Source organism: Dendropsophus ebraccatus, chromosome 10 (assembly GCF_027789765.1).
Source record: "Dendropsophus ebraccatus isolate aDenEbr1 chromosome 10, aDenEbr1.pat, whole genome shotgun sequence".
Classification (NCBI taxonomy): Eukaryota; Metazoa; Chordata; class Amphibia; order Anura; family Hylidae; genus Dendropsophus; species Dendropsophus ebraccatus.
Genome location: NC_091463.1, coordinates 5,116,569 through 5,144,222, shown reverse-complemented (window position 1 = coordinate 5,144,222; position 27,654 = coordinate 5,116,569). Strand labels below are relative to the sequence as shown.

Genomic DNA, 27,654 nt, shown 5'->3' with positions numbered 1-27,654 from the left:
GAATGTGACGGCACTGTCTTAGCAAGGAAGAGAAATGGTTCTATCCAGATCACCGAGAGTTGGACCCCTACTGATACATTACAGTTAGCACCATTTCCATCATACTATGCTGGATCGGTCAACTGCCTAGTGCAATGTTTTCCAGCTGCTGTAACACTACAACTCCCAGCATGCCTTCGCCTGTCTAGACAGAGTGGGAGTTGTAACTTTATAATAGCTGGAAATCCACAGGTTGGAAAACACTGTTGTAATGTGTATGGGGGCAGCTTATAGGCAGGCCATGAATTCTAAACTCCACCCAGAATTCAGCATCTTTATCTCTAACAGGCACACCATTATTGACGGCAACATCCTGCTGATCAAGGACCCGAGCCAGGAGGATTCTGGGAATTACAGCTGCACAGCATCTAATGGCTTAGGAACAGATGAGCAGTCCCTAACCCTAATGTACACTGGTGGGTGTCCCATGTCCTGCCCCTGGTACTGTGCAGGCATCATGAGAGCGGCATCATTGACTTCTTTTCGCTTGCTTTGCAGAACGCCCTATAGCAACTGCTGTGAAATCTGCAGTACAAGTAGCCATTGGAGAGGAAGCGGTGCTGGAGTGTAGGACTGAGGGTCTGCCCCAGCCACTGGTGGCATGGTACAAGGGTGAGCGCTCATTGTCCCTGACATCATGTTACTGGCAGCTATGGCTGGGATATCTGTAATAATATAATGTGGTGCACCCTCAGGTGACAAGGAAGTTAAAGGCCCTGCCAGTGGCCAATATGGCGGGGCGCTGACCCTTCAGGAGGTGACAGCCGAGGATGCAGGGGACTACACATGTGTTGCTTCCAATGAGGCGGGATCAGCATCAGACGTCATACAAGTGGAAGTGGGAAGTAAGTGACAACCATTCCTATATGGTTATTGCCCAGTGCTATGTACATTCACCACATAACAAGTTCTGCTACACTCCATCAAAGTCCTGCTCACACAGCTGAGGGGTTGTTACAATGTAAGAGTTATCCTGATGCATTGTAACAAACCCTCAGCAGTGTGAGCAGGACTGGGCAGTATCGTTAAAATCACTGGCAATGGTGCAATCCTGGAAAATATTACTAAATAAGGCTATGTTATTACAACACTTTTTTTCAGCTCCGTTTAAAATTACGTCTGTTTTTACGTCTGATTTTGAGTCTAAAATAACGGACGTCATTTAGCAGCCTGGCCTCCCCTTATACTAATAAAAACCTCCGCTGTTTGCAAAAGACATCTGATAATAATGATCATGTTCATTATTTTGACGTCCGCGGTAAAAACGTCCGTTATTCAATACATTGTGTGCATTGGACATCCGTCTTTTCATTGACTTCAATGCATTGCCATCTCTATTTTTGACGTGTGAACATAGCCTATCAGTGCAAAATATGGCTAAAGTTCTCAGCTACTGCCCCAGAATACTGATGTACATGGACATTTCCTTAAAAGTACATTAGACGTTGCTGAACGTTTCTCTATACCAGGGATGGGGAACCTATGGACCTCCAGAAGCTGGGAATTGCTGAAGAGTTTATTATCGTCTTAATCTGCAGCTATTGCCGCCTCTCGTCTCTGTTATATCGTCTGACAGTACAGGCTGAGGAGAAAGGGATCAGCAGCTATTGCTGCCTCTCGTCTCTGTTATATCGTCTGACAGTACAGGCTGAGGAGACAGGGATCAGCAGCTATTGCCGCCTCTCGTCTCTGTTATATCATCTGACAGTACCGGCTGAGGAGAGAGGGATCAGCAGCTATTGCCGCCTCTCGTCTCTGTTATATGGTCGTACAGTGCAGGCTGAGGAGAGAGGGATCAGCAGCTATTGCCGCCTCTCGTCTCTGTTATATCGTCTGATGTTATAGGCTGAGGAGAGAGGGATCAGCAGCTATTGCCGCCTCTCGTCTCTGTTATATCGTCTGATGTTATAGGCTGAGGAGAGAGGGATCAGCAGCTATTGCCGCCTCTCGTCTCTGTTATATCATCTGACAGTACAGGCTGAGGAGAGAGGGATCAGCAGCTATTGCCGCCTCTCGTCTCTGTTATATAATCTGACAGTACAGGCTGAGGAGAGAGGGATCAGCAGCTATTGCCGCCTCTCGTCTCTGTTATATTGACGTACAGTGCAGGCTGAGGAGAGAGGGATCAGCAGCTATTGCCGCCTCTCGTCTCTGTTATATCGTCTGACAGTACAGGCTGAGGAGAGAGGGATCAGCAGCTATTGCCGCCTCTTGTCTCTGTTATATCGTCTGATGTTATAGGCTGAGGAGAGAGGGATCAGCAGCTATTGCCACCTCTCGTCTCTGTTATATTGACGTACAGTGCAGGCTGAGGAGAGAGGGATCAGCAGCTATTGCCGCCTCTCGTCTCTGTTATATCATCTGACAGTACAGGCTGAGGAGAGAGGGATCAGCAGCTATTGCCGCCTCTCGTCTCTGTTATATTGACGTACAGTGCAGGCTGAGGAGAGAGGGATCAGTAGCTATTGCCGCCTCTCGTCTCTGTTATATCGTCTGACAGTACAGGCTGAGGAGAGAGGGATCAGCAGCTATTGCCGCCTCTTGTCTCTGTTATATCGTCTGATGTTATAGGCTGAGGAGAGAGGGATCAGTAGCTATTGCCGCCTCTCGTCTCTGTTATATCGTCTGATGTTATAGGCTGAGGAGAGAGGGATCAGTAGCTATTGCCGCCTCTCGTCTCTGTTATATCGTCTGACAGTACAGGCTGAGGAGAGAGGGATCAGCAGCTATTGCCGCCTCTCGTCTCTGTTATATCGTCTGACAGTACAGGCTGAGGAGAGAGGGATCAGCAGCTATTGCCACCTCTCGTCTCTGTTATATTGACGTACAGTGCAGGCTGAGGAGAGAGGGATCAGCAGCTATTGCCGCCTCTCGTCTCTGTTATATCGTCTGATGTTATAGGCTGAGGAGAGAGGGATCAGCAGCTATTGCCGCCTCTCGTCTCTGTTATATCGTCTGATGTTATAGGCCGAGGAGAGAGGGATCAGCAGCTATTGCCGCCTCTCGTCTCTGTTATATCGTCTGACAGTACAGGCTGAGGAGAGAGGGATCAGCAGCTATTGCCGCCTCTCGTCTCTGTTATATTGACGTACAGTGCAGGCTGAGGAGAGAGGGATCAACAGCTATTGCCGCCTCTCGTCTCTGTTATATCGTCTGACAGTACAGGCTGAGGAGAGAGGGATCAGCAGCTATTGCCACCTCTCGTCTCTGTTATATCATCTGACAGTGCAGGCTGAGGAGAGAGGGATCAGCAGCTATTGCCGCCTCTCGTCTCTGTTATATCGTCTGATGTTATAGGCCGAGGAGAGAGGGATCAGCAGCTATTGCCGCCTCTCGTCTCTGTTATATCATCTGACAGTACCGGCCGAGGAGAGAGGGATCAGCAGCTATTGCCGCCTCTCGTCTCTGTTATATCGTCTGATGTTATAGGCTGAGGAGAGAGGGATCAGCAGCTATTGCCGCCTCTCGTCTCTGTTATATGGTTGTACAGTACAGGCTGAGGAGAGAGGGATCAGCAGCTATTGCCGCCTCTCGTCTCTGTTATATCATCTGACAGTGCAGGCTGAGGAGAGAGGGATCAGCAGCTATTGCCCCCTCTCGTCTCTGTTATATGGTCGTACAGTACAGGCCAAGGAGAGAGGGATCAGCAGCTATTCACATTAAGGCTCACTTCTGGTCAGTGCATGATGGGGTATGAAGTAGAAAGCTCCTCATCCCTGAATGGAGAATAATTTGTAATTCCCGTCTGCAGCCTGTACTCTGCAGCTTGTTTCCTGGCCGTGCCGCCTCTCTCTCAGCCTCGGGGGCTTGGAGCGTGTCCGGGGCCGAGACCCTGCCTTACAATTAGGCTGCTCTCATACATGAGGCTTCTCATTTGCCTTGTGGAATTATTTGTCTGTAGATAATGACAAGGTTCGCTGGTGACCCCGTAACCCAGGCGGTTCACCTAGAAACTGAATGGACTGCGCTAAGCAGCAACAACTCGGACCGCACATAGTACACTCAGTATCCAGGAGCTGAAAGACATACAAAACATGTCTCCACAGGCTTCCACAGTACTAGACCCTACTGTACGGAAGGAGTAGCGGATGCAGGCCGGGCAGTTAGCGGGGACTGAGCCCACATATTACAGTGCTTATGTGCACAATTCCTATGAAGGTCACAGTGGTTTCATATGGAGTGATGGCATTCATGGGTAGGGGGCCTGAGCCATCCACCTCACTGTTATCGCTTTCCTGGCCACAGGGCCTACGCACACAGAGCAAAAGAGGTGCAAATTCCAAGCGGAGTCCACACCGCAGATTCCGCTTGGAATTCTGCTTGTCCCATTGATTCCATGGTATTTCTCGTGCACAACAATTCTTTGAGCGGAGAGGGGAGGAGAAATCCCATTGAAGCAATGGGACAGGCAGAATTTCTAGTGGGATTTGCTGCTGCTCTGGACAGTTCCTGACATGGACAGAGGTGGCAGCAGAGAGCACTGTGTCAGACTGGAGAGAATACACCACTTCCTGCAGGACAAACAGCAGATGATAAGTAATGGAAGACTGGAGAATATTATATAGAAGTAATTTACAGATCTAAATAACTTCCTGACACCAGTTGATTCTAAATGAAAAAAAAACCCTTTAAGGTTCAGTCTACTGACAGCAAGCGGAGATCTTGAAGATGTTTGTAATGGAAACACAAGGCCTAATGGAAGGTTCCAGAACATGAGCGAATGATTAATCCCTGCTTATATAAGGGTGGAGCGGCCCTCTTCTGGAATCTTCTGTTAGATGCGTTTTGATCCATTTAGCCCCTGAGAGTTGGATGTCAGATGTTGGCTCCTCTTCTTCCACGTGAGCGGTGTTATATTGCGTCCTGCTGGTGGGCTGTCATGTGGGATCGTATTCCAGTAAATCAACAATAGGGATGTGGGGTTGTGATGTCACCGTCCATGCCTCCATGTGTCATGTCCTCATACCCCCTGACAATATCACACGTCTTCTCCTCTACTTACTGTGTCTGGTCCACGAGAAACAGCTGGAAAATGCTTCACAGCCTGGAATGGTGGACGTGTAACAGCATGAGGAAGAACACCGCCCGGGGGAGCCAGGAGCGCGGACACAGTCATAGGGTACAGCTACTACCTGGGAGGGGGCTGCACTGTGTGGCCATCACCAGGTGGTGGCAGTATAGATACCACTACATTCCTGTCTCCTCAATCTCACATATCCCTGCTGGTTCAGTCTCTGATTACTAGTTATTGCCAGCAGAATAGTGAGTGCAGCTCTGGAGTATAATACAGGATGGAACTCGGGATCAGTAATGTAATGTATGTACACAGTGACCCCACCAGCAGAATAGTGAGTGCAGCTCTGGAGTATAATACAGGATGGAACTCGGGATCAGTAATGTAATGTACACAGTGACCCCACCAGCAGAATAGTGAGTGCAGCTCTGAGGTATAATACAGAATGTAACTCAGGATCAGTAATGTATATACACAGCAGAATAGTGAGTGCAGCTCTGAGGTATAATACAGGATGTAACTCAGGATCAGTAATGTATATACACAGCACAATAGTGAGTGCAGCTCTGAGGTATAATACAGGATGTAACTCAGGATCAGTAATGTATATACACAGCAGAATAGTGAGTGCAGCTCTGGAGTATAATACAGGATGTAACTCAGGATCAGTAATGTATATACACAGCAGAATAGTGAGTGCAGCTCTGGAGTATAATACAGGATGGAACTCAGGATCAGTAATGTATATACACAGCAGAATAGTGAGTGCAGCTCTGAGGTATAATACAGGATGTAACTCAGGATCAGTAATGTATATACACAGCACAATAGTGAGTGCAGCTCTGAGGTATAATACAGGATGGAACTCAGGATCAGTAATGTATATACACAGCAGAATAGTGAGTGCAGCTCTGAGGTATAGTATAGGATGTAACTCAGGATCAGTAATGTATATACACAGCAGAATAGTGAGTGCAGCTCTGGAGTATAGTACATGATTAGTCCTGTATTTTCGGAGCTCCTCAGCTCTGTTCTTATACCTGATGTGACCCCTTCCCCGGTGATTTGATTTGCCCGGCTATGTTGGCTCGCTCCCCTGCGCTCATGATACAATACCATGGATACCAACAATGAAAAATAAATTCTGCACAATGTTAGATTGTTTGGCTGCCGTTTCTTCCATAGAATCAGTGCTTATACTGTGGAGGCTCCTTCCCTCCGTCCTCCGCCGCTGCTGCTGCCACTTCTTTGTGACTTCTCGCCGTCCGTTCCTTACTCCCTGGGGGGCTGTGTTCTCATGGCGGCGCAGTCTCACTCGTCCTCCATGTCTTGTTCTCTCTAATCTCTTCCACACACTTCATCCTTGCACTTTCCTGTTTCCTTTTCTTCCTCCTCCTGTTCTTTCTTCCAGAAATTCCACGCTCGCTGTGTCATGATCCAGCTGCCGCACTCCTATGTTCTTAGACAGATAAAGCTGGACAACGTCACTTTCACCCCTGTTCAATCACCGCTCCTGTGCGCAGGGACCGGAAGGAGCTTTTCATGGGAAGTTAGTAGAACCGCCAACCTGGAAGAGTGTGCGTGGGCCGGAGGTGTAACCCGAGGCTCCTGGCCCAGCCCCAGCCATGCACCATTTATAATGCTGATGGCGCCGTATGTGGCCCCTCCGGGACCCCGACCCTTTACGCGTCTTAATGGCGGAAGAACTATTTACACCTTTGGATCTTAGACGCTGATGTGTCATTTACTTCTCCACGCAGGAAGTTACAGAAATCATTAAAGTGTCTATAAACTCTTGTTAAGTCAGAAAATCATATATTAAAGGGGTTGTTCACCATGATTTTATTTTCTTTCAAATTAACTGATGCCAGAAAGGGCCAAAGATTTGTAATTTACGTCTATTAAAAAAAATGTCCAGTCTTCCAGTACTTATCAGCTACTGTTTGTCCTGCAGGAAGTGGTGTATTCTCTCCAGTGTGACAGTGCTCTCTGCTGCCACCTCTGTCCATGTCAGGAACTGTCCAGAGCAGCAGCAAATCCCCATAGAAAACCTCTCCTGCTCTGGACAGTTCCTGACATGGATAGAGGTGGCAGCAGAGAGCATTGTGTCAGACTGGAGAGAATACACCACTTCCTGCAGGACACACAGCAGCTGATAAGTACTGGAAGACTGGACATTTTTGAATAGAATAAATTGGAAATTTGTGACACTGCAGATTTGAAAGAATGTTTTTTGGTGAACAATCCCTTTAAAGCAGTATGTCCATCTCGCCTAATATACTTGTAGGAGACGTTAAGGTAAATATTTTTAACATAATAATTTATAATGGAATCATTTAGCTATCTTGCTTCTTTCTCCTGATATTCTTCTCATTCCCTCCCATTGTTGATAGCTTATTGTCTAGGTTATCGACCACCACTCTACTCTAAAAGCAGTGGTCTGGCTGGAGTGTAAATATTTGATTTACTCTTCTCCTTAAATAGCTGCAATCCGTGCAAGAAGAGAAGGCCGTGTTCTCCTCTAGAAATACAGGAGTGTGGCTCCTCGTGTGGTTCTGTGCTCTTCCTTCAGGGATAAATGTCCTTGTCTATGTATCATGTGTTTCGGGGCTGAGTGATGAGCAACCAGATCGGCTGCCAGTGTTCCCATCCAGGTGACAGCGCTACATACGGCGGCAGAATGGCTGCCATGCTGAATCCTGCCTCCAGGTGACAGCGCTACATACGGCGGCAGAATGGCTGCCATGCTGAATGCCGCCTCCAGGTGACAGCACTACATAAAGACGGCAGAATGGCTGCCATGCTGAATGCTGCATCCAGGTGACAGCGCTACATAAGGCGGCAGAATGGCTGCCATGCTGAATGCCACATACAGGTGACAGCACTACATACGTCGGCAGAATGGCTGCCATGCTGAATACTGCCTCCAGGTGACAGCGCTACATAAGGCGGCAGAATGGCTGCCATGCTGAATGCCGCCTCCAGGTGACAGCGCTACATAAGACGGCAGAATGGCTGCCATGCTGAATGTCGCCTCCAGGTGACAGCGCTACATACGGCGGCATAATGGCTGCCATGCTGAATGCCGCCTCCAGGTGACAGCGCTACATAAGACGGCAGAATGGCTGCCATGCTGAATACTGCCTCCAGGTGACAGCGCTACATAATGCGGCAGAATGGCTGCCATGCTGAATCCTGCCTCCAGGTGACAGCGCTACATAAGGCGGCAGAATGGCTGCCATGCTGAATGCCGCATACAGGTGACAGCGCTACATACAGCGGCAGAATAGCTGCCATGCTGAATGCCGCCTCCAGGTGACAGCGCTACGTACGGCGGCAGAATGGCTGCCATGCTGAATCCTGCCTCCAGGTGACAGCGCTACATACGGCGGCAGAATGGCTGCCATGCTGAATGCCGCCTCCAGGTGACAGCACTACATAAGACGGCAGAATGGCTGCCATGCTGAATACTGCCTCCAGGTGACAGCGCTACATAGGGCGGCAGAATGGCTGCCATGCTGAATGCTGCATACAGGTGACAGCTCTACATACGGCGGCAGAATAGCTGCCATGCTGAATGCCGCCTCCAGGTGACATCGCTACATACGGCGGCATAATGGCTGCCATGCTGAATGCTGCATCCAGGTGACAGCGCTACATAAGGCGGCAGAATGGCTGCCATGCTGAATGCCGCCTCCAGGTGACAGCGCTACATAAGGCGGCAGAATGGCTGCCATGCTGAATGCCGCATACAGGTGACAGCGCTACATACAGCGGCAGAATAGCTGCCATGCTGAATGCCGCCTCCAGGTGACAGCGCTACATAAGACGGCAGAATGGCTGCCATGCTGAATGCCGCCTCCAGGTGACAGCGCTACATAAGGCGGCAGAATGGCTGCCATGCTGAATGCCGCATACAGGTGACAGCGCTACATACAGCGGCAGAATAGCTGCCATGCTGAATGCCGCCTCCAGGTGACAGCGCTACATACGGCGGCAGAATGGCTGCCATGCTGAATGCCGCATCCAGGTGACATCGCTACATACGGCGGCATAATGGCTGCCATGCTGAATGCTGCATCCAGGTGACAGCGCTACATAAGGCGGCAGAATGGCTGCCATGCTGAATGCCGCCTCCAGGTGACAGCGCTACATAAGGCGGCAGAATGGCTGCCATGCTGAATGCCGCATACAGGTGACAGCGCTACATACAGCGGCAGAATAGCTGCCATGCTGAATGCCGCCTCCAGGTGACAGCGCTACATACGGCGGCATAATGGCTGCCATGCTGAATCCTGCCTCCAGGTGACAGCGCTACATACGGCGGCAGAATGGCTGCCATGCTGAATGCCGCCTCCAGGTGACAGCACTACATAAGACGGCAGAATGGCTGCCATGCTGAATGCCGCATCCAGGTGACAGCGCTACATACGGCGGCATAATGGCTGCCATGCTGAATGCTGCCTCCAGGTGACAGCGCTACATAAGGCGGCAGAATGGCTGCCATGCTGAATGCCACATACAGGTGACAGCACTACATACGGCGGCAGAATGGCTGCCATTCTGAATACTGCCTCCAGGTGACAGCGCTACATAAGGCGGCAGAATGGCTGCCATGCTGAATGCCTCCTTCAGGTGACAGCGCTACATAAGGCGGCAGAATGGCTGCCATGCTGAATGCCGCATACAGGTGACAGCGCTACATACAGCGGCAGAATAGCTGCCATGCTGAATGCCGCCTCCAGGTGACAGCGCTACATACGGCGGCATAATGGCTGCCATGCTGAATCCTGCCTCCAGGTGGCAGCGCTACATACGGCGGCAGAATGGCTGCCATGCTGAATGCCGCCTCCAGGTGACAGCACTACATAAGACTGCAGAATGGCTGCCATGCTGAATGCCGCATCCAGGTGACATCGCTACATACGGCGGCATAATGGCTGCCATGCTGAATGCTGCATCCAGGTGACAGCGCTACATAAGGCGGCAGAATGGCTGCCATGCTGAATGCCGCCTCCAGGTGACAGCGCTACATAAGGCGGCAGAATGGCTGCCATGCTGAATACTGCCTCCAGGTGACAGCGCTACATAAGGCGGCAGAATGGCTGCCATGCTGAATACTGCCTCCAGGTGACAGCGCTACATAAGGCGGCAGAATGGCTGCCATGCTGAATGCCACATACAGGTGACAGCACTACATACGGCGGCAGAATGGCTGCCATGCTGAATACTGCCTCCAGGTGACAGCGCTACATAAGGCGGCAGAATGGCTGCCATGCTGAATGCCGCCTCCAGGTGACAGCGCTACATAAGGCGGCAGAATGGCTGCCATGCTGAATGCCGCATACAGGTGACAGCGCTACATACAGCGGCAGAATGGCTGCCATGCTGAATCCTGCCTCCAGGTGACAGCGCTACATAAGGCGGCAGAATGGCTGCCATGCTGAATGCCGCCTCCAGGTGACAGCGCTACATACGGCGGCAGAATGGCTGCCATGCTGAATCCTGCCTCCAGGTGACAGCGCTACATATGGCGGCAGAATGGCTGCCATGCTGAATGCCGCCTCCAGGTGACAGCACTACATAAGACGGCAGAATGGCTGCCATGCTGAATGCCGCATCCAGGTGACAGCGCTACATAAGGCAGCAGAATGGCTGCCATGCTGAATGCCACATACAGGTGACAGCACTACATACGGCGGCAGAATGGCTGCCATGCTGAATGCCGCCTCCAGGTGACAGCGCTACATACGGCGGCATAATGGCTGCCATGCTGAATGCCGCCTCCAGGTGACAGCGCTACATACGGCGGCATAATGGCTGCCATGCTGAATGCCGCCTCCAGGTGACAGCGCTACATACGGCGGCAGAATGGCTGCCATGCTGAATGCCGCCTCCAGGTGACAGCGCTACATAAGACGGCAGAATGGCTGCCATGCTGAATGCCGCCTCCAGGTGACAGCACTACATAAGACGGCAGAATGGCTGCCATGCTGAATGCCGCATCCAGGTGACAGCGCTACATAAGGCGGCAGAATGGCTGCCATGCTGAATGCCACATACAGGTGACAGCACTACATACGGCGGCAGAATGGCTGCCATGCTGAATGCCGCCTCCAGGTGACAGCGCTACATACGGCGGCATAATGGCTGCCATGCTGAATGCCGCCTCCAGGTGACAGCGCTACATACGGCGGCATAATGGCTGCCATGCTGAATGCCGCCTCCAGGTGACAGCGCTACATACGGCGGCAGAATGGCTGCCATGCTGAATGCCGCCTCCAGGTGACAGCGCTACATACGGCGGCATAATGGCTGCCATGCTGAATGCCGCCTCCAGGTGACAGCGCTACATACGGCGGCATAATGGCTGCCATGCTGAATGCCGCCTCCAGGTGACAGCGCTACATACGGCGGCAGAATGGCTGCCATGCTGAATACTGCCTCCAGGTGACAGCGCTACATAAGGTGGCAGAATGGCTGCCATGCTGAATGCCACATACAGGTGGTCAGCCCACCGGCTGAGATACAGAGAAATTCGACAAAGTATATATGGGTATTACTACAAATGGGCAATACAGAACCAAAAGTGGAGCAAAATGTAGGAGAGGCCTGTCCTGCTCCATTGGTGAACCTCAGGGGTCTCCCGACCTGCGGCTGCCCACCTGTTGAGGATCTACAATTCCTGGCATGCTGGGAGTTGTAGTTTCACAAGAGAAGGAGATTTTCAGGCTGGACGCCTCGGCTCTAGAGACTCCAGCTGACTTCTTGTGGTCAGGAAGCTGGAGTGATGATGGGCGCTGGATTGCCATGTAACACTCAGCTGTGAATTTCTCAAGCACTTAAGGAGGGGGGATAAGCTTTGAAGCCAGATGGGAGGAAAAGACCCTTCATAGTCATTACCCTCCTCACTCATTACACAAACTCAAGTATTTTAACAGCATCATTAGGATCAGTAAAGAGCAGGGCCGCCATGTCCCGGGGCAGCCTCAGTTTTCCCACACTGCTTTTATCTGTGATATAATATCAAAGAGCCTAACAAAGATTAAAGGATAATTGTGGTCAAAATCGCAGTGCATGACCTGTACCCGCCTTTCGGGGCACATGGGGTTAAAGGGGTACTCTGGGGAAAACCTTTTTCATTCAAATCATTTGGTTTCAGAAAGTTATATAGATTTGTAATTTACTTCTATTTAAAAATGTAGTACTTATCAGCTGCTGTATGTCCTGTAGGAAGTGGTGTATTCTTTCCATTCTGACACAGTGCTCTCTGCTGCCACCTCTGTCCATGTCAGGAACTGTCCAGAGCAGCAGCAAATCCCCATAGAAAATCTCTCCTGCTCTGGACAGTTCCTGACATGGACAGAGGTGGCAGCAGAGAGCACTGTGTCAGACTGGAGAGAATACACCACTTCCTGCAGGACATACAGCAGCTGATAAGTACTGGAAAACTGGAGATTTTTTAATAGAAGTAAATTACAAATCTATATAACTTTCTGACACCAGAAACCGCCAGAGTTCCCCTTTAAAGCACTGAGGTTCCTTCTATCAGGACTCTCATACTTAGAGCCATATCTTGGGGTGCACCCGTAGGCTCCTCCTTCTAAAGGCTTTCTATCAGTAATAGGCAATGGCTTTATTGAACATATTGTGTCGGTACAGGAGATCAGCTGTCAGGGTTGTATCTCCTCCGTCCCACCCTGACGTCCCCCCTCCTGTCTGTTTGCTATTTGTAGTGTATACATGTATCCTTCTGCTCAGTGTTACATTATGAGGGGCAGCGATACCAGGTCTTACTTCTTAGCATCTGCAATCAGTTTTATGGGAAGCGTCGCTGTCGGGCAGATGCCTGTATGTACGTCATGCGTTGTACAAGTACCATATAGCCGAGCTGCCATCTGCTTCACATTTTCATCAAGCAGGAGAATAGGATTGGGGGGGGGCATGTATCTCCAGACTGCCTGCCTCCCATTCCTGTGTTCTGTCTCTGCTGTATCTAAGCACCACCACCACTTCCCATGTTCTGTCTCTGCTGTATCTAAGCACTGCCCCATTCCTGTGTTCCGTCTCTGCTGTATCTAAGCACTGCCTCTTTCCTGTGTTCCGTCTCTACTGTATCTAAGCACTGCCTCATTCCTGTGTTCCGTCTCTGCTGTATCTAAGCACTGCCTCTTTCCTGTGTTCCGTCTCTACTGTATCTAAGCACTGCCTCTTTCCTGTGTTCCGTCTCTGCTGTATCTAAGCACTGCCTCTTTCCTGTGTTCCGTCTCTACTGTATCTAAGCACTGCCCCATTCCTGTGTTCCGTCTCTGCTGTATCTAAGCACTGCCTCTTTCCTGTGTTCCATCTCTGCTGTATCTAAGCACCACCCCACTTCCCATGTTCCATCTCTGCTGTATCTAAGCACCACCCCACTTCCCATGTTACGTCTCTGCTGTATCTAAGCACCACCACCACTTCCCATGTTCCGTCTCTGCTGTATATAAGCACCACCACCACTTCCCATGTTCCATCTCTGCTGTATATAAGCACCACCCCACTTCCCATGTTCCGTCTCTGCTGTATCTAAACACCACCACCACTTCCCATGTTCTGTCTTTGCTGTATCTAAGCACCACCACCACTTCCCATGTTCCATCTCTGCTGTATCTAAGCCCTGCCTCCCATTCCTGTGTTCCGTCTCTGCTGTATCTAAGCACCACCACCACTTCCTGTATCACCTCTTGGTCTCCCTGCTGCTAGAGACAGAATTCCCTTCACAGCGGGCAGTGGACAGCAGTTTGCAGGGAGGGAGACACCTAGTGGCCGAGACTTTAGACCGTATTTTGGTAAAAGAAATGATTTTCAGATATGTTACAGATCACGCGGATCAAAGTGGTTTCAGTCTAAAGCGGCCATTTTATATTGAGTGAACGTGCTGTGTCAGCACAAATGTATGCAGCCTGATGGCGGAGGATATCACGACTGAGCCGTGGCAGGTAGGGGTATAGTGATGGGGTCTACCACATGGGGGGGGATTAGCACCTGCTGCCATCCCCCGCATACCCACAATGCCACACACACTACACGATGACATCACCGCCAAGAAGTGACATCACAGTATCACAATGCCAGCAGCACCAAGACAGGGAAAACCCAAAGGCTACGTAGTGGGATGAGTCACGTCTGCCTGGACGCCATGAGACCCCCAGAAACAAGAACCTATAGGAAGTCTAGGAAGAGGAAGCTGACAATGTCATGACAGAAATGTAAAATCTATACCATATATGCATATAATGTATGAAAGTGTCCCCAATAAATAAAGGGGTATTTTTCTTTCAAATCAACTGGCTATTAAAAAATCTCCAGTCTTCTAGTACTTATCAGCTGCTGTATGTCATGCAGGAAGTGGTATATTCTCTCCAGTCTGACACAGTGCTCTCTGCTGCCACCTCTGTCCATGTCAGGAACTGTCCAGAGTAGCAGCAAATCCCCATAGACAACCTCTCCTGCAGAGAGTGTCACACTGGAAAGAATACACCACTTCCTGCAGGACATACAGCAGCTGATAAGCACTGGTAGACTGGAGATTTTTAAAGTTAATTACAAATCTTTATAACTTTCTGAAACCAGTTAATTTGAAACAAAAATATTTTATTGGGCGTGCCCCTTTAAGGGGTGGAGCACCCGCAGGCCATTTTGTGTCTTTGTGTCTTACAGCACATGAAAATACTTCTTGTCCTGAACCCTTGCGGGCAGCATTGTCATAGGCACATATCCCCATTACTACCATATAAGCCAGCCATGATGTGGCCCCTGATGTGGATGGATATTAGGAGCCGCACAGTATCCATGTGATGGTCCTGGGAACAGGACAGGCAGTGTTGTCATGGGGGCAGTGAGGCTTCAGAGCTGTAATCATTGCTGCGTATTAAGTGACTTGACGTGTTGCCTGTGTGCTGAGGGGCATTTGTCGGAGGCTTTCGGTGGTTTTCCTGCCCCCTCCCCGGGGCTCTGGATGAGATTTATACGGTTGTGTTGCCGCAGAGCTCTGACCAATCACCAGGCGAGTGCGCTGTAACCTATATTTCCTATAATGTAGCGGCTGGCAGCGATATACTAAAATATGATGTAATAAAAAGGGACTTTAAGAGGTGATTTACTTATTAGAATATTTCGAAGATCACTTATGTGTCGTTTCCAATAGCAACCAATCACAGGTCAGGATTTATCATCAGGGCTAAAGAAAGCTGCCCTCTGATTGGTTGCTAAGGGCCGCCTCCTGCGTTCCACATGTGCTATTATATTTAATAAGCCCAAAGGGTTTATAAAGGAGAAAAGAGATCTGAATGTGTATTTTGGCAGAAGCTGCAGCGAGCGGTCATAGGAGGTGTGGTGAGCTCTGCTGCCCCCATGTGGTACTATGCCAGTACTGCAGTCTTCAGTGTCATCACGTGCTGTATAAACCTTTGATGATTATTAAGGGATAGTTAAGTAATGAACTATATTTATTGATGATGACGACATATCAAGCTTATCCTTTATCTCTTGCAGCACCTCCACAGTTTGTGGATTTCCCCCTGGATGTGGAAGTAGATGTGGGAGAGAGTGTGCAGCTAATGTGCAGCGCCGAAGGCAATCCCCCTCCCAATGTATCCTGGTTCCGGCAAGATGAAGGCCCGGTGTTGCCCTCTGGAACCACAGAAATCATCGATGGTCTCGGCTCAAACACAGTCCACATGAAAAGTAAGGCCATTCTGATGGGTGGTGGAATAATAAAAAAAATGTAGTGATGGCATCCCTGACCCCCTGAGATGGTGTCGATGGGATTGCTGAGGGGCATACTTATGATTCTTCCAAGTCAGTAATAATTTCCTGTTTTTGTTCTAAGTTGCCAGGCCCGAGGACACCGGCGTGTACGTGTGCGAGGCCAGGAACCCCTTTGGTTGGGTCCAGGCTGAGATCCTGCTCACCGTCACCGGACTTGGTAAGTGAAATCTTAGGATCATAACCAAATAGCATGAGTGAATGCAGACGTCTTTTCTTAATATTCCTCATTTTGTATTCCCCAGTAGCCCCGCAGATAGCTGTGGCCCCATCCGAGATTATGGTTCTCGAAGGAGACTCTGTGTCCCTGCCCTGTACGGCCACTGCCGGTAACCCGCTTCCTGTGCAGCGATGGCTGAAGGATTCTCGACCTGTAAGTGTTCTCGTACCACAATGATCACTAGTGTCTGCCAGGCCGGATATGTCACACGCTTCACAATCAGGACACATTCACACATACAGATGCTGGTAAATCAATGTAAATGGTCCAAATCCGCAACAGATATGTTATGTGCGAATGTACCCTCCAAGGGGAGCTGCCTAGTAACAGACCATGTATGCCATGTAAGGCCGGCTTAACACTACATTTTTTCATCCGTTTTGTTGCCAAAACAGATGAAAAAATTGATGCATTTTAGTATGAACCCAGCCTAAGCCAACAAGATACCTTGTCCCCATATACACAGCTTCTCTAGGCCATGTTACCCCATATCATCACGCAGCGATGTATGAGTGCGGGAAGCATTCAGCAGGGAAGGGGTTACATTGTTTGGGGCCGGATTCCTATCATGTTCTTGTCCCAGTGAATGAAATGTCACAGAGCTCTGATGTAAACCTGCTTCCAAATTGCTCATCTGCTTCAGGTATCTACAAAGCGTTTAGTATCTCCGCATCTCATCTGCGTCCGTCTTTGAAGGATAAATACAAGCAGGAGGCCTGCGGCTGCGGCTTAAGCGTTTGCACATGTTCACTGTTCTCGCCTCTCTCCTTCCAGCTGCAGTTCTTCTGGCGTCACTCTATTGATGAAGCCGGTGGACTGCGTATAGAACCGACCCTGAGAGAGGATTCTGGGAGCTATGTCTGCGAACTCTCCAACGCTGCAGGATCGACCAATCACAGCATCCATCTACAGGTCCAAAGTAAGCAGCATACTATGGGGGGGGATGCCCCTTTTTCCTCTTACTAAGCTCCTTTTTCTTTTTCTCCTAAACTAATTCACTGCTAAGAATAGATCACCGTCCACTAAATCACTAAAGGATCAGGCTACACCTGCTTCTAGTGTTATGTCTTCCTCCAGTGATGGATTCACAGTTTACACTGCTCAGCACTGCTATAAAATGTCCTCCAGTCAGTGGGGGGAGACTGTGAAAAGCTCTAGTGTTATATCTTCCCCGCTGCTGGATTCCCAGATGACATTGTTCAATATTCTTTATTCCATCCATCTATAAGTAATGCACAATAGTTTATCATATTTGTGACTCCTGTATCCCCCAGTGGCTCCGACCATCCTGCCTGGACCTGCGGAATATACCACCCGAGAGGGAAGGGCCATCACATTATCATGTAACGCCAAAGGGCACCCCCAGCCTGTGGTGACGTGGATGAAGGTAAATGGAGCTGACCAGGCTGATGACTCTGATTTACCCCTTCATGCCTGGCATTGGCTGACATCGAACAAACAAATCACAGCCGTGATGGGAATATGCAGAATATATTCTAGTATAGAGGGTAGTTGTCCTCACCTTGCATGTTACACCTGTGTCATCACCTGTGTCATCTGAAATCCTCTGTGCTCTCTTTATTATTAGGGGGATGAGATCCTGTCTGCAGAGAACAGAAATTACCAAATAAGTGAGGATGGAAGCCTATCAATTACACTGCCATCTGGTGGCGACTCTGGGCATTACACCTGCACAGCCACTAATCGAGTGGGGGCCACAAGCCGCATGTCCCAACTTATAGTACACAGTAAGTGGCCCCTTCCTCTGTCTCTAAGGGCATAATTATTGTCTATTGGTCCTCAACCTGTGTCTCCCTAGCAGTTACCAAACTGCAACTCTCATCATTTCCGTACACACCCCTCGTACACTTTACAGCAGTATTTCCCAACCTGCGTTACTCCAGCTGTGCCCATCATGATGGATTTTGTAGTTTTGTAGATCCATAGAGTCGGGAAACACAGACTTATAGCGTTATGTTGCATTTAAATATGGAATATCTCACTTTGTTCACCATGTCAAGCTGTGTATGTGAATTATAATGACACATTACTTACAGTAAGACATCACAGCAAACATTCTTTTTAGGTTATTGCATTGTGAAGACCTTTAATTTCCCGCTCACTATGGGGGTGGCGCTGTTGCATTGATGTCTATGGAATATATTCGCCCCCAGCAGTGGTGATGAGGGGGATTGCAAGTAGCAGAAAGTAGATTCTTTCTATTATGTCATCCTAATGCAAATGTTTTCTTCATCTTTTATTCAGCCAAGCCCAGAATAAATGTGAATGGATCACATGACCTGAGCACCCCTATTCCTGTGGTTGCAGCCCTGGGAGCAGAGATCACTTTACAGTGCGATGTGCAGGGTGTGCCCCTACCCACTGCCTCCTGGAGGAAGGACTCTTTACCCCTGCCTATAGTCTCTGCCAGGTATGCCAGGCTCTACATTCATGGTGACATTTCACCAAAAGTTATTATAAACTCTGGTCCATCAATGGCTGGAAAGCTCACAGGGAGTTTCACATGCACAGCAGGTTGTTGTCGCTAAACTGGATGTATCAACAACAGGAGAACAAAAAACAACTATGCTTTTGTCATCCGGTTGATATATATCCATCCAGTAATCCAGAATAAGAGAATGATCATCCGGACTTACTGCTATATATTCTGTATCTCCCCACCCCCGTGCCCGCTCCCGTCCACCTCCATGTATAACATTATCTCTTCTCTTTGAAATTGGATCCAAAACTGCAGGATATTGTGTGCGCTCGGTGCCTGAAGAGCCTTCATTTCCTGCGCTTGTATTAATGAGGCTTTGGCGCAGGTGCCAGAAGTGGTCACGACTTTCAGTCAGACATCTGGATCACGCCGGATGCTTTGATCTGACAGGAATAATTTATTAATGCAGCAAATCACCGGCAGGGTTAACCCCCGCATGCCTGGGCACAGAGTCTGAGGATGCAGAATGCGTAAGGAGGTGTCAAATCAATCCATATGCAAAAATACACATACAAAAAATCAATACATATGAAATCAGCAAATCCAGGAATGTCGCAGATTCTGGCCTCCCCATTGAAGTTAATGGGTAGAATCCACAAATGTATCTGCTATGGAAATTGACATTCTGCAGATGTGTAGGCAATTTTTTTTTACTATTTCTGTGCCGTGGAAAAGAGATTTCTTAAAGAAGTTATCCAAGAGTTACAACTTGGCTCCAGTCACCTTAAGGGTTGGTTCACACATATTATAATCCGCTGCATATTCGCAGTAGTGTCAGTTTGTATAGGTTTACATATTCGCTGTTTTCATTCTGCTGTATGTAAACCCTGTCCCCCTTATCCCACCACTGACCAGTGAATACTTCCCCCATCCGCACTCTTGCCTGCATCTGTGTCTCCCGGCTCCCTGACTTCCCGCTCAGCCAATCAGTGCACTGTCCCGCCCCATCCCACTGTGAGATGTCAGGGAGCCGGGAGCCACAGAAGCAGTCGGGAGTGACGATTGGACTTACATACAGCAGCATGAAAAATCTGCTGTGACTATGTACACCCATACAAACTGACAGTACTGGCAATGGCAGATTCCGGTACATGTGAACCCACCCTGTTACTAGGTTTATGTGGCCTTAAATAAGTGACAGAAATGCTGAACAGATCGGTGTATTACTTACATCATTCTGTTCAGCCGTTCTCCTAATATGCAGGAGAATAGGATTCTTGCCACACCCCTCCCCCCGCCCTCCATCTACTGATTGACCGGTGACTGCCTATACACAGTATAGATAGATAACTGCCAATCAGCAGCTGGTGGGCGGAGTTTTCTGCTTCTCATGAATATCCAGGACTACTGGGCTCATGCACATAATGGAGAGGACTACTTATTGTCCATGTTATTCAGGAGGATATCTCTGGATCAGCTGCACAGAACAATGTAAGTGATACATCATTCTGTTGAGCTTCTCTGTCACTAGTTTATGCTACACTGAGATAGGACGGCATAACCCTACTGACAGAGTCCCTGTAATGAAACTGAGCTGCAAAGCCACACCCATTTTCCCCATTGATAAAAGGTAAACTATTAGCAGGTTAGAAGTATCTGACCAGCTGATCTCTCCCTATAGAGCATGGGGGCGGGGGCGCTGAGGATGAAGGGAAGTTTCTTACCGTCATCCTTCCAAGATATTCCGGGTTTAATCCTCATGCAGATAGGTTATTTTGGTGCAGAGTGGGCCGGCTGGGGGTGTAGGTGTTCGGGGATGGGGGCTGTAGTCCCACTCCCAGTGCACAAAACAACCTATTTGCATAAGTAACTTGCCTTCATCCTCAGCCCGCTGTACGCTATAGGGACATATCAGCAGGTCAGATACTTCTAACCTTCTGATGGCTTTCCTTTGCTGCCTCACTGACTTTGTTGCAGACGGCATTGATATTTTAGATTTCCGCGCTCCTCACCATCCACTATCTATCATTTGCTGTTGCAGAGTTACTGGCAGAGATGACGCGTTGTATTTGGACCATTGTAAAAGCACCATAAGGCTACGGCCACATGTAGCTTCAGTGCTGAGGATATTGCAGCATTTAGGCTTTGTGTGGCCATACCCTGAGATCACACATCCACAGCAGTGCTCTAGACCTAATAGTCCATTGCCCCCTCCTCACCCATCCAGATGTAGTGGTATGCCGAAGCGCCACTCTGATGTAGCAGAACTGAATGCATGCACACTGATGATGTAGTATGTTTACAGAGCATTATACATATAGTAACTATGACTAATACTACAATACTCTGCTACCTCCTTATAGCAAGCAGGTACCTCTCTGGCCTCTGCATTGTAACTTGACATGCTTAAAGGGGTTGTTCACCCCCCAAAAAAATTCTTTCAAATCAACTAGTGCCAGAAAGTGCCAGAGATTTGTAATTTACTGCTATTAAAAAATCTCCAGTCGTCCAGTACTTATCAGCTGCTGCATGTCCTGCAGGAAGTGGTGTATTCTCTCTAGTCTGGAAAGCAGGAGAGCTTTTCTGTGGGGATTTGCTGCTGCTCTGGACAGTTCCTGACATGGAGAGTGGTGGCAGCAGAGAGCACTGTGTCAGACTGGAAAGAATACACCACTTCCTGCAGGACATACAGCAGCTGATAAGTACTGAAAGACTGGAGATTTTTTAATAGAAGTAAATTACAAATCTCTGGCACCTGCTGGGGCCAGTTGATTTGAAAGATTTTGTTTTGTGAACAACCCCTTTAATGGAATAAAAATGTGCATACACTGCAGCCATTGCACAATTCAGGCTGGCGTGCGCAGTTTTGTGTAATATCTGTGTTATCTGCCTGATGAATGTCTTCACGGATATTCCTGGATAATCTCACACTGTGCAGGGAATGTGGATCAGTCACCCCCACCTCAGCAGGGCCCTATAAATCTTCTGTCTGGGAGAACAGGTCCAGTACTGCACCCAGTCTGCACCCAGGCCTGCACCATCACTGAGCTGCCATGTACTATTATATAACACATTAATATTCCTGACATGGGGTGTTGTTCTTAGATCACCCCCTTTCACGTACAACGCCTATGGAGTCTATGGAGCTTAATGGACTATGCATAGGTATTTAGTGATACAATAGGAGGAGAAGTCTCTTGTTTCTATAGATTGTAAGCTCTGCAGGTCCGTGTACTGGATGATGAGACTATGTCATGTTCTCTACTTACAGACATCACTTGCTGCCATCCTGGGCCCTCAAGCTGTCTGAGCTGCGGGTGATGGATAGCGGATATTACACCTGCCTGGCATCCAACATCGCAGGAAACACATCGCTCACCTACAGCCTGGAAGTACAAGGTAGGACGTGCAGTAGTATAGGCATTGTGTCACAGCGCTCCCCAGCAGGCCCCATCGGCAGAACCCAGGGGCTGGTTAGATACAGGGAGTCATATACAGTGCCAAGTAAGGTGACAGAAACGTTCAGTATCCAGCAGAGTTGTTAAAGGGGTTCTCCACTGCTACAAAAACATGGCAGCTTTCTTCCAGAGACAGCACCGCTCTTGTCTCCAGTTCAGGTGTGGTTTGCAGTTAAGCTCCATTCACTTCAATGAAACTAATTTGCAAAACCTGCACCCAAACTGGAGACAAGAGCGGTGCTGTCTCATGTTTGTGGTCATGTTTTTGTAGCGCTGGAGAACCCCTTTAATGCTGTATATACATGGATTATATGCATGAAAAGGAGACAGAACCCTCTGTTCTTTACACTGCAGGCTGCATTCACTGCCAGTGCCTGCCTGTTGCATACAGAGAGGTTCTGAGCCCCTCAGTCTGTCAGCACTGCAGGGCTGAGAAGCTGTCCGGACCCCATAGGAAGCGCCTCTTATTCCTCAGGGTCACACAGAAGCCGGCGCTGAGGATCTGCAATTATCACGTTACTGCTCGGGGAATAGGATGTTTTCACAAAGGATAAAAGTGCCAAGGAGAAAGCAGAACTATTAAACATCTGGCCCCCGTCCCCTCCACCCTCTCTTCCTACTCCCAAGTATCAGCGACAGACTCCGCTTCCTACAGATGCTGCCATCAGACGTTTACCCATTCATTGCCAAGGCCTAGGGGCTGGGCATGAAACCACCCGCATTCTCTGGCCATCTGTGCTGGGCGTGCAAGGGTTACATCTCCCCGTTACTGATATCTAGTATTATTGTAGACTGGACCCCAAGTCTGAAGGTCTGACACACGGCCAGACACCCGGCCAGACATACTCCAGATCTGCTCATAGACAAAGAGAGGAACTGACTGGGACAGGAGCATTGACCGTAGTGACCGTGCACCTATCTGTCCCTGACAGTCACAATTATCTCTGCAGCCATTCTTCCATCCTATCACTAGGTAATAAGGACAGCGGCTCAGGTTATGTCAGTATTCAGGAAATAGCAGAGCGGAAAAGAAACATGAAATATCAGACACATGCAGCCTGTCCCTTTAAGAAGAAACGTTGTATTATCCTGATTTGTAGTTTTATCTGTTTCTTGGAGTCAGATGGGGCCATTGTTTTAAGGTGCAGCCTAAATCCTAATGGCTATCCACTGATACAGCCACCTGGGCACCACTTAAAGGGGCACTCCAGCAAAAAAAAAAATTCTTTCAAATCAACTGGTGGCAAGTTATATAGATTTCTAATTTACATCTATATAAAAATCTACAGTCTTCTAGTACTTATCAACTACTGTATGTCCTGCCGGAAGTGGTGTATTCTCTCCAGTGTGACACATTGCTCTCTGCTGCCACCTCTGTCCATGTCAGGAACCGACATGTCCAGTACTGATAAATACTGTAAGAGTCACAACACGACCCCATACTCGTGAATATGTGACATAGTGGTTCCTAGCCTAAATGTCGTGCAGACTGTAGCCATAACATAGGTTAGCCAGATAATAAGGTGTTAATAGAGTTACTGAGGGGAAGGCCGACCGAAGATGAATGGCAGCATACGAGAAGCGATCTCCTCTGGGATTCCTTCACATCCATCTTCTGTACAGGAGCTTACAGGCCCAGACAGTCCAAGCAGGTGCTGCAGAGGTGCTAGTCCTGACTGGACTCACAATGTACAGACGCCTGACCGCAGCAGCACCGCACCTTCTCATCCTGCCCACTTGTATCCATCGCCTGAGTAATTAAAGGGTAGCTCCAGCTTCATGTAAATAAGGTGGAATCATTGTAATTAAATACAATCTGTGTTTTCACGTAATGACATTTGTTACATTTCTGCTTGCTGTCAGTGAATTGAAGCAGATCCTGGTCTAATGTTTCTCACTACTGAGGCACAACCCAAGCTTCCATTCTTTCACTTGCAGTTCCCCCACGCGTCCATCCTGGACCGAAACTGCTGAAGACCCTTCTAGGACGCTCACTGGCTCTTCCCTGTGTGGCACATGGAGACCCCACGCCCAGGCTCAGCTGGTATAAGGATGGCGTAGCCTTAAGAGTCGGGGACCAGGACTCGTTGCCCGGCCCGGATGGCACTATCAGTGTTCTGGAGGTGCAGATCTCGGACTCGGGTCAGTACCGCTGTGTGGCATTCAGCAGCGCTGGAGAAGATTCACTGGAGTTCCGCCTGGAGGTTTTAGGTAAGTATTCTCTAGTATCCAGCACTATGGACGCACACAATGTGGAGCTGGTGGTCACATGACACTGTTTTCTCCTTTTTCTCTTTAGAACCGCCACATTTTAGTGAGAACTCTGACATCCTGTTAGAACATACGACCCATGAGCCGGTGATTGTGACATGTCCTGTACAAGGTAAGGTCCACGCTCCTATCTCTTTCTTGTTTCTAGTAGGAACATATGACATTCAGGATTGGATAAGGCAACCTTCACACTGACATGTGTTTGTACAATCCAACTGCAGGTCTGGAGACCTGAAACCTCAACATCATAGATCACACTATAGATCCCAGCAAACCACCATGATGCTAACAGTTCAGGTGTCAAGGGTCACGGTTGGGCTGGGACTATGGATGCAGACACACATCAGTATTACACCAAGACTGCGGATTCGCTATTAGGCTATGTTCACATGCTGTATAAACAACAGCCATTATTTTGAAGGCCGTAGCATTGTTCTATACAACGGTTGTTGTTTGCATTGACTTCAGTGCAAACCATTTTATTAAGAAAAGAACGTCCGTTGTGTAAATTGAAAAAAATTATGCATCACAACTCTGCTTATTCTGAACCTTTCAGGGACTCCAACTCCAATGATTCGCTGGTTAAAAAATGGAGTAGTCCTCAGCAGTAACTTACTTGGGGTCACTCACCTTGCCAATGGTTCTTTACTGATCGAGATGCCCGTCCCTAACAACAGCGGCGACTACATCTGCCTGGCAACAAATGAAGCCGGCTCAGCAAGGAGGAAGACCAAGCTGGTGGTGTATGGTGAGGACCCACCTCCTTAGTTGTGCTTAGATCTCTATGATGTTTGCTATAGAATCCAATAATAATCTTCATATAATTTACTTTTCAGCCCCACCAAGGATCCTGGAAAACGGACAGGCCCAGAATATCTCGCTAATGGCCAACCAGCCCCTGATATTGGGTTGTGAAGTGAATGGTGTTCCCTTTCCCACTGTAACCTGGCACAAAGATGACAGGACGGTAAGAGAGACCAAACAACGTCAGGTTACATACACTGTTCTGTAATAACACGAATATAGTCCAATAAACGTACACAGGGTACACAGGGCAATGTGTCAACTTAGCACATTATAGGAGAAGAAACATAGCCGGTCAGATGGATCCAGATCTCTATAGAGAAACATGGCCGGTCAGATGGATCCAGATCTCTATAGAGAAACATGGCCGGTCAGATGGATCCAGATCTCTAAAGACAAACATGGCCGGTCAGATGGATCCAGATCTCTATAGAGAAACATGGCCAGTCAGATGGATCCAGATCTCTATAGAGAAACATGGCCGGTCAGATGGATCCAGATCTCTCTAGAGAAACATGGCCGGTCAGATGGATCCAGATCTCTAAAGACAAACATGGCCGGTCAGATGGATCCAGATCTCTATAGAGAAACATGGCCTGTCAGATGGATCCAGATCTCTATAGAGAAACATGGCCGGTCAGATGGATCCAGATCTCTATAGAGAAACATGGCCGCTCAGATGGATCCAGATCTCTATAGAGAAACATATCCAGTTAGAAGGATCCAGATTTCTATAGAGAAACATGGCCGGTTAGATGGATCCAGATCTCTATAGAGAAACATGGCCGGTCAGATGGATCCAGATCTCTATAGAGAAACATGGCCGATCAGATGGATCCAGATCTCTATAGAGAAACATGGCCGATCAGATGGATCCAGATCTCTATAGAGAAACATGGCCGGTCAGATGGATCCAGATCTCTATAGAGAAACATGGCCGGTCAGATGGATCCAGATCTCTATAAAGAAACATGGCCGGTCAGATGGATCCAGATCTCTAAAGAGAAACATGGCCGGTCAGATGGATCCAGATCTCTATAGAGAAACATGGCCGGTCAGATGGATTCAGATCTCTATAGAGAAACATGGCCGGTCAGATGGATGCAGATCTCTAAAGACAAACATGGCCGGTCAGATAGATCCAGATCTCTATAGAGAAACATGGCCGGTCAGATGGATCCATATCTCTATAGAGAAACATGGCCAGTCAGATGGATCCAGATCTCTATAGAGAAACATGGCCGGTCAGATGGATCCAGATCTCTCTAGAGAAACATGGCCGGTCAGATGGATCCAGATCTCTAAAGACAAACATGGCCGGTCAGATGGATCCAGATCTCTATAGAGAAACATGGCCAGTCAGATGGATCCAGATCTCTATAGAGAAACATGGCCGGTCAGATGGATCCAGATCTCTATAGAGAAACATGGCCGCTCAGATGGATCCAGATCTCTATAGAGAAACATATCCAGTTAGAAGGATCCAGATTTCTATAGAGAAACATGGCCGGTTAGATGGATCCAGATCTCTATAGAGAAACATGGCCGGTCAGATGGATCCAGATCTCTATAGAGAAACATGGCCGATCAGATGGATCCAGATCTCTATAGAGAAACATGGCCGATCAGATGGATCCAGATCTCTATAGAGAAACATGGCCGGTCAGATGGATCCAGATCTCTATAGAGAAACATGGCCGGTCAGATGGATCCAGATCTCTATAAAGAAACTATAACTGAGAAGCAAAGTAGATGGCACTACCTAGGCTCCACTTGCACCGGACACCTATCGGGTGACTTAGGACCATATGCCGGCGGTGCTCCTGCCAGAATTCACACGTGAGTAACAGATAATGAAGAAAGAAGAAAACGCAGGGCACTCACCGTTGGTTGCTATTCAGACCGTCCAATTTATTTTGGTATGCAGGGATAGCGGGGGAGACAGGAATGGGTGACCGCAGTTTCGCGGCGTGTGCCGCTTTGACGAACCCTTACGTGACTTGTGACGTCACTTCCTTTTATGTGCTCAAACAAAGGAAACTTTAAGTGCAATGAAGTGAACAATGAACATTCCATATACATATATTAAAAACACATACTATATACACTGGATAAACACAAGGGCTACGTTTTCTATTTAGCTACATAATATTTATATCGGTACGGGTATTAAGTCCCAGACTACCTAACGCTTCATATTTTATTATATATTCAGTTTCTTTTTTCAGGAGCATTAACCTCCTATCTCCTCCGCCCCTAGGAGCCGGTACCAAACACAATCCTACAAACTGTAATTGTGACGGGTCCCCATTATGTGCTTGTTGCATATGTTTAATCATGCGTGGACTGCCCTTGCCTGTGCGTAATGATCTGATGTGTTCGGAAAATCTCTTCCACATCGGGCGGATGGTCTTGCCTATGTAGTATCTCCCACAACTACAGATCAGGGCATAAACCACAAATTGGCTCTTACACGTAACGAAGTCAGTTACTCTGTGTGTATGACCCCCCAATTTTATATGTTTGCCATTCTGCAGCGACCTGCAATAATTGCAGTGTCCACACTTGAAGTTACCATGGGCTGAGCTAGAGGTAAGCCAAG

At 48.4% G+C, this 27,654-nt stretch overlaps 1 protein-coding gene across 1 annotated transcript in view; it reads left to right on the top strand.

The window, feature by feature from the left end:
• The window catches only part of HMCN2 (hemicentin 2), a 153,582-nt gene that overhangs the window by 71,598 nt on the left and 54,330 nt on the right, over window positions 1-27,654 (top strand). Inside the window, exons 13-27 of the mRNA XM_069986836.1 lie at window positions 328-455; window positions 538-651; window positions 735-884; window positions 15,587-15,778; window positions 15,924-16,019; window positions 16,105-16,232; window positions 16,854-16,998; window positions 17,354-17,466; window positions 17,668-17,827; window positions 18,345-18,510; window positions 21,791-21,918; window positions 23,916-24,188; window positions 24,277-24,360; window positions 24,805-24,996; window positions 25,085-25,215. Coding sequence (XP_069842937.1) covers window positions 328-455; window positions 538-651; window positions 735-884; window positions 15,587-15,778; window positions 15,924-16,019; window positions 16,105-16,232; window positions 16,854-16,998; window positions 17,354-17,466; window positions 17,668-17,827; window positions 18,345-18,510; window positions 21,791-21,918; window positions 23,916-24,188; window positions 24,277-24,360; window positions 24,805-24,996; window positions 25,085-25,215 — 2,200 coding nt within the window. The remainder of the gene's footprint in view (window positions 1-327; window positions 456-537; window positions 652-734; window positions 885-15,586; window positions 15,779-15,923; window positions 16,020-16,104; window positions 16,233-16,853; window positions 16,999-17,353; window positions 17,467-17,667; window positions 17,828-18,344; window positions 18,511-21,790; window positions 21,919-23,915; window positions 24,189-24,276; window positions 24,361-24,804; window positions 24,997-25,084; window positions 25,216-27,654) is intronic.